The following is a 7316-nucleotide window of genomic DNA, read 5'->3' on the forward strand; positions in this document are numbered from 1 at the left end:
AAATACTTGGACTTGTTGCTCAAGAGCATTTACTAAGTACGGCTGAAGTAAAGCAGTGTCTGTGGGACAAAGATGTAAAGTCTGGGGCTGAGATGGCTTTTTTAGCTGATGACTTCGATTAGACTCAGGTGTCTATTGAGGGCAGGCCACAGAAAGAGGGGTTGACAACTGGTGGGAAGGGAGTGTCCCATTTTGCCCCTGGGAAGACAGTAGGGGGATGGGAGCCTAAACATTCTCTTAGCCAAAAACATTCCTCTAACCCCCATCCCAAATCTCCTGTAAAAGCAGAAGAGCTCAAAAGGTGCTGTCAGTGTAATTCCACTGATCACTTGAGGAATAAATGGCCTGTGCTAGGAGGAAGCAGGCAACCAATAGTTCATGTTAGTTCTGCTGTCCTCACCCCAGAAACTCCCCAAGCAACTGAAACCAATCATATTGGTTTTAGGAGATTAGCCTCTGCAGAACCAGACATGGAGCATGTTGACGCTCTCCAAATGGATGGAGTACTTGAGGCAGAGGGATACAGGAGCTCATATCTCTCTGGTTCAGCGGAATGTGGTCCCAAAGCCCAGGGTGCTACCTGGCCACACGGCAGAGATTGTGAGGGTGGGCGAAAGCAGATTCCTTATACCACTAGGTAAAATCCTTGTGGTGTGGGAAGGTCTGGAAAGTGTTTGGACTGTGGAGTAATGGAACACCTCTTCGTCGACCTGCTCCGTGCTCATGTTTTTTCTGTGCAGCTCAGCTTAAAGTATTTGCCTGCCGCAGGAGTGAGTTTTATCCTGGGACCAGTGAAGGAAAGGGTAAGTTCTCAGGAACTGCTGATAGAATGGGAGAGAGTCTCCTTGATTCTTCTGCAACAGGGGGAAGCCACATGCTTCTAGGCGGGAGGGTGGTTTAGAACAACTCCTGCACTCAAGCTGGAGGAAACATCACATCAGGAAGGGATGGGGTGTAATACCTTCCAGGAAGAGAACTGTCCAGGTTGTTAGCTTCCAGCAGGTCACAGCTGAACCAGAGACAAAGTCTAGGGAGCATAGAGAAATGTGTCCCAGAGGAGAGCCTAGAGAAGGGGCAGGGAATCTCAGAAACCACTGAGGTGAGTGAGGATGCCTGTCACTCTGTAACACAGGGAAGCAGGATGCTTCCAAGTATGGGAGGGGGCTGAGACTAGGCAACATGCCCTCAGGCACAGAGGCAGGGGAGATGTTGTCAGTGAGTAAGGAAACTGTCTCAGCTGTTAACTGGCAGAGTTTTGCAGCTGAACAAAAGAAAGATCACTTCCTATGGAGCACACAGAAATGTGTCTTAGGAGGGGGCCCAGAGGAGGAAACTGGGGAAGGAATAGTGGGGGTAGAGGAATGTCTCCCCACTCGTCACTTGGGGCATAATGCCGAGGACACTAGAAGGAAGGCTGCATCAGCATCTGGGAACCCAGGTACACAGACTATGTCATAAATATAAAGGGAAGGGTCACAACCTTGATGTATGCGGTAACATAAAATCCCTCCTGTCCAGAGGTACAGAGTCCCTTTACCTGTAAGGGGTTAAGAAGGTCAGATAACCTGGTTGGCACCTGGCCAACTGGACCAATAAGGGAAGAAGATACTTTCAAATCTGGGGTGGGGGGAAGAGTTTTTATCTGTGCTCTCTTTGTGTGTCCCCTCTCTGGACACAGAGAGAGACAGAGACCAAGCTGGTAAATCATCTCCTGAAAAGATACCTGAAATGATACATTACAATTACAGAAATTGTAAGTAAAGGCAGGGAAATACCTTTGCTATCTTTTGTTTTAGATTGTGAATTTTCCATATGCTAAGAGGGAGTTTTATTCTTGTTTTTTGTAACTTTGAAGCTGAGCCCAGTCGGGAATCCTCTGTGTTTTACTTTTTTATTTACTCTGTAAAGTTACCTTCCATCCTGATTTTCCAGGTGTGATTCTTTTACTTAAAAAAAAAAAAAAAAAAAAAAAAGTTCTCCTTTTAAGAACCTGATTGATTTTCAGGGTCCTAAAAAGCCAGGGGTTTGCTCTGTGCTCACTTTGTAACCAATTGGCTAGTATATTTTTCTCAAGCCTCCCCAGGAAAGGGGTGAAGGGGTTTCCAGGGAATATTTTGGGGAAACAAGGGCTCAAAGTGTCCCTTTTTTCCTGGATTTTTGTCTAAATCACTTGGTGGTGGTAGCAATACCATCCAAGGACAAGGAAATGATTTGTGCCTTTGGGGAATTTTTCACCTATGCTGGTAGAAATACGCTTAGGGGGTGTTTCATGCGGGACCCCACATCTGTACCCCAGAGCTCAGGGTGGGGAGGGAACCCTGACAGCCGGTGACCCAGGTTTTGAGAGGGAACTGTGTAACTGGCTTCCTGGAGGGGAGCAGTCCCACAGCTTACTTCTCAGGGACAGAGGAAGGGGTGACTGAGGGTACCCCAATCCAGGTCCCAGTTTTTCAGGACGCTATTTCTGATACTTTTTTTGGAAAATATCTGTGTCTCTTTACATCTAGTTGCAGCTCCAATGCCTGTGATAATGGAAGAATTGAGACCAGGAAGTTGCCAGGTGGTAGTTTGTGAGAATACAAATGCCCCAACTGACAGAGAAGGGGGTGTCTTCCCCCATGCTAGTGAGTCGTGGGAAAGCTGCTGGGAAAAAGTTGTGTCTGATCAAAGGGTAAACACAGCCAGCCCAGGGAGCTCAGATCACCATCCTCTAGGGAAAGGTGGCAAAGAGCCAGCCAATGTGCAGGATCCCCCTGAAAAACTATCTTCCCAGACCCTGAGGCACCAAAATTCCAGAGACACAAATAAATTAATTAAATTACCTTATGGTAAGTCTAGTTCATAGTTAATAGCTGCAAACAGATTTAAATCTGATCATAGCATAGAAACCTGGTTTGCAGTGTCTGAATGGGGAAACTGAGGCACACCACCTGTCAAGGTTCCTTCCCCACTCTGAACGCTAGGGTACAGATGTGGGGACCTGCATGAAAAACCTCCTAAGCTTATCTTTACCAGCTTAGGTCAAAACTTCCCCAAGGTACAAAATATTCCACCCTTTGTCCTTGGATTGGCTGCTACCACAACCAAACAAATACTGGTTACTGGAGAAGAGCTGTTTGGAAATGTCTTTCCCCCCAAAATACTTCCCAAAACCTTGCACCCCACTTCCTGGACAAGGTTTGGTAAAAAGCCTCACCAATTTGCCTAGGTGACTACAGACCCAGACCCTTGGATCTTAAGAACAATGAGCAATCCTCCCAACACTTGCACCCCCCCTTTCCTGGGAAATGTTGGTTAAAAAGCCTCACCAAGTTGTATAGGTGACCAGAGACCCAAACCCTTGGATCTGAGAACAATGGAAAAATATTCAGTTTTCTTACAAGGAGACTTTTAATAAAAATAGAAGTAAATAGAAGGAAAGAAATCACCTCTGTAAAATCAGGATGGTAGATACCTTACAGGGTAATTAGATTCAAAACATAGGGAACCCCTCTAGGCAAAACCTTAAGTTACAAAAAAGATACACAGACAGGAATAGTTATTCTATTCAGCACAATTCTTTTCTCAGCCATTTAAAGAAATCATAATCTAATACGTACCTAGCTAGATTACTTACTAAAAGTTCTAAGACTCCATTCCTGGTCTATCCCTGGCAAAGACCCAGCATATAGACAGACTGAGACCCTTTGTTCCTCTCCCTCCTCCCAGCTTTTGAAAGTATCTTGTCTCCTCATTGGTCATTTTGGTCAGGTGCCAGCGAGGTTACCTTTAGCTTCTTAACCCTTTACAGGTGAGAGGAGTTTTCCCCTTCACTTTATATTTATGACACCGCCTCATGGCCTTGAAGGCTGGGTGCCAAGAGAGCGATAACACACCCTGCCTTTGAGCTAGTCGGTGGCTAACCCTCATGTAGCAAACTAAGTAGGTAGGTGAGACATTCTCTATCACCGGGGAGCATCCTGTAACCGCCATAGTCCTCATTTTCATATAAACATCATTTTACATAGAAAACATGCCTTGTAAGGTATCAGGGAAAGGTTATGATCTGTTGAAATCATGCCTCTATCCATACATGTATATCATTAATGAATATGGAGTTATGATTATGGTGTTGTATGGTGGTCACTAAAACATGCTGTAAATTGGGGAATAAGTTAGATATTAGCTCTCCAGGGGCAACAGCAAGGAAATGACCAATCCCCAGGCAGGGTGTCAAACAACCGATCAAGAGCCCTTGTCCAGCAAGGGAGCTCCAATGCAATGACTCACGTGCACGAAGCTCCACAGAGGGAATTGCTCAACCTTGCTTGGAGAGACTCAGCAATGCCCCCCAGACATGGCTGGACTTGTGCCCCCCAAGCACATGGATTGAGGCTATAAAACAGACAGAGCGGACACATACTGGGCCCTTCTCCTGCCCCCACTGAGAAGAAGACAAGACTCCAACAGGGGAGATTGGCCCAGGTTTACACAGGAAACTTGTATATTAAGGACTGCAATATCCAGTGGGGTGAGAAAAATCCTTAATCTAGATGTTGCCCAGTCTAATAGGATTGAGAGTTTAGACAGTGTGCTTACATTTCCTTTTCTTTTGGTAACCACTCTGACTTTTTGCCTATCAGTGAATATCACTTAAATTCTATCTTTGTACTTAATACATTTGTTGTTTATTCTACCTGAAGCAGTGTGTTTGGTTTGAAGCGTGTAAGAGACTCCCCTTGGGATAACAAGCCTGGGGCATTTCCATTTCTTTCTTAAACTGACAAACTCACATAAGCTTGGAGTGCCCTGCGGGCACACCTGCACACTGCAAGAGTAAGGTTGTGTCTGGGAAAGGAGATATTGGCTAGTGTCATTCGGTTGCATAATCCAAAGAGCAGTTTACATGTCAAAGACTGAGCGTGAACAGCCCAGGAGTGGGGTTCTCACAGCTGAGCAGGGTAAGGCTGGCTACCAAAGCTAAGGACTGGGGTGACCAACCAGATCACCAGTCCAGATAACACCAGAGGGGAACATCACAGGGTTGCAAAGCAGCATGTAGGTGGACAGGTGGGCAGTGCTGTTGAAATTATTTTTTTCTTTGTGTTTGTTGGGCCAAGGCCAACTTTGGGACCTTTCGTAGTTCAGAGTGTGTTTGGGGAGTTTCAGGGTCTCTTTCCCATGGCAAGCCACAGAACTACAATCTGGGTGTCACAAGTTTTACTCAGTTTTGTTTCCATTTGTTGTTGTTCTGTAACTTCAGGCATTTCACTGGTAGAAATAACATTTGATATTTTTGTAACAATGTACCCCATATTGTTCATTGTGATATGATGATATGATTATAGCATAATTATGATACAGTTTATGCAAGATGGGTCATGTAAGATGTTATTGGAAAAGTTATGACTTTCTGAATATGGTTATCCTATTTGTATGTATTGATGATTTTGGTCAAAAGTTCTGAATTTTGATGACTTCCCTGTATTTCAAATGTAGTTACAAGTGAGTAACGCCCACTAGGGAACTTGATGTCAGTCTAGATAGATGGTTGGGAAGGGCCTATTCAGGGCAATGAGACTTTGGGGGAAACAATAGGCCTTTAGAGAAACTTATCTCCCACCTGGTGAGCCTCCCTGAGAATGCTTCAGACAGACTATACGTAGTGGATGCTATGACTCTAAAAGGCCATGTGACCAGGCCACATAACTCTGGACTCCATTTTGGGGAGTCTGTAATCTTCCCACAAACGAGTCTGGAAACCAAGTTTTGAAACAAACGGTTCCCTCCGTATTCTAGATCTATGGAAAGTAGGGAGTGACATCGTCGGTAGTTCTTCACTCCTCACTCAAGAAGACTCCGAGAATGTTCATAACTATAACATATTTACCATATTATTTTTTACAAATAAGAACCCCCTTGCTGTGCTTTTCTCCCTTTACAGGCACCTTGAGCATTTCTGAGTCATATCGATGCATCAACTGCTTCATGGCACCTTTCAACTTCACCCACTCTGACGCTTCAACTTTCATCCTAACGGGCATCCCTGGCCTGGAGGCTGCCCACATCTGGATTTCCATCCCTTTCTTTACATTCTACATTGTCAGCCTGTTGGGAAATGTCACGCTTCTGTCTGTTGTAGGTAAGGAACAGACTCTGCAGAAGCCGATGTACCTGCTGCTCTGCATGCTGGCACTTACAGACATTGCCACACCTACCTTTGTTGTGCCAAAGGCACTGGGCATATTTTGGTTCAATTTGAAAGGCATTACTGTGGCTGGCTGCCTCACCCAGATGTTCTTCCTCCACACGATTTCTGTGATGCACTCATCCACCCTCGTGACAATGGCCTTCGATCGCTACGTTGCCATATGTAACCCTCTGAGATATGCCACCATCCTCAGCAATGCACAAATAGCTAAGCTAGGGCTTGTAGGTTTCATAAGAGCTGTTCTCTTCATTCTGCCCCTGCCCCTGCTCCTGAGTCAGCAGACATTCTGTGCCAACCGCATTATCCCCCACACGCAATGTGAGCACATAGCTCTGGAGAAGATGGTGTGTGGGGACATCAGAGTCAACAGGATATATGGTTATGTGCTAATGTTTGTAATCAATGGGTTTGACCTGACGTTCATTGCCCTGTCATATGGTCTGATCATCAGGGCCGTCCTCAGAATCTCCTCTCATAAAGCCCACCAGAAAGCCCTTAACACTTGCACAGCCCACATCTGTGTGATGCTGACATATTATACCCCTACCTTCTTCTCCATTCTTACACACTACTTTGGTCAAGGCATCGCACCCTATGTTCATATCATCTTAGCTGACCTCTATCTCCTCATCCCTCCCATGCTCAACCCTATCATTTATGGGGTCAAAACGAAAGAGCTTCGTGACAAAGTAGTCAAATACACCTGCAGAAGTTCTGCAGACACAAGAGACGATATCTCCTCAGGCCTGCAGTGTCCATCAGGGAACTGTCAAATTGTCAGAGAGTATGTGAACCAGCACTAAGTGGGATGCAGTTTGGGAGGAAGACCAGAAGTTCTGTGAGCGCCATGGTTCCCCAGTTACCCCTGGCTTGGAGGAAGAGTATGCTCACAAACAATCTGTAAAAAAAGTCAACCTTCCTTGACTGTGCAGTTCTTACGAGTTGTACTCCTAGCAGAAGGAAAATCCTTTCACCAGAAAAGGGTTAAGAAGCTAAGGTAACCTCACTGGCACCTGAGCCAAAATGACCAATGAGGGACAAGGTACTTTCAAATCTGGAGGGGGGGAAAGCCTTTGTCTGTCTGTGTAATACCGTTGCTGGGAACAGATCAAGGATGCAAGCCCTT

At 45.5% G+C, this 7316-nt stretch overlaps 1 protein-coding gene across 1 annotated transcript; it reads left to right on the forward strand.

Moving 5' to 3' along the window:
• Positions 1 to 2530: 2530 nt before the first annotated feature.
• On the forward strand, positions 2531 to 6993 carry LOC140917448 (olfactory receptor 52P1-like). The gene is made up of 3 exons (XM_073360371.1): positions 2531 to 2653; position 2964; positions 5924 to 6993. Exons 1-3 carry the CDS (start codon positions 2531 to 2533, stop codon positions 6991 to 6993), a joined length of 1194 nt encoding a protein of 397 aa, XP_073216472.1.
• Positions 6994 to 7316: the final 323 nt, after the last annotated feature.

The sequence above is a fragment of the Lepidochelys kempii genome, chromosome 1 (assembly GCF_965140265.1).
Source record: "Lepidochelys kempii isolate rLepKem1 chromosome 1, rLepKem1.hap2, whole genome shotgun sequence".
Classification (NCBI taxonomy): domain Eukaryota; kingdom Metazoa; phylum Chordata; order Testudines; family Cheloniidae; genus Lepidochelys; species Lepidochelys kempii.

Excerpts from the sequence above, each read along its gene's own strand:
- LOC140917448 (XM_073360371.1), top strand. The coding sequence starts at position 2,531 with ATGGAAGAATTGAGACCAGGAAGTTGCCAGGTGGTAGTTTGTGAGAAT.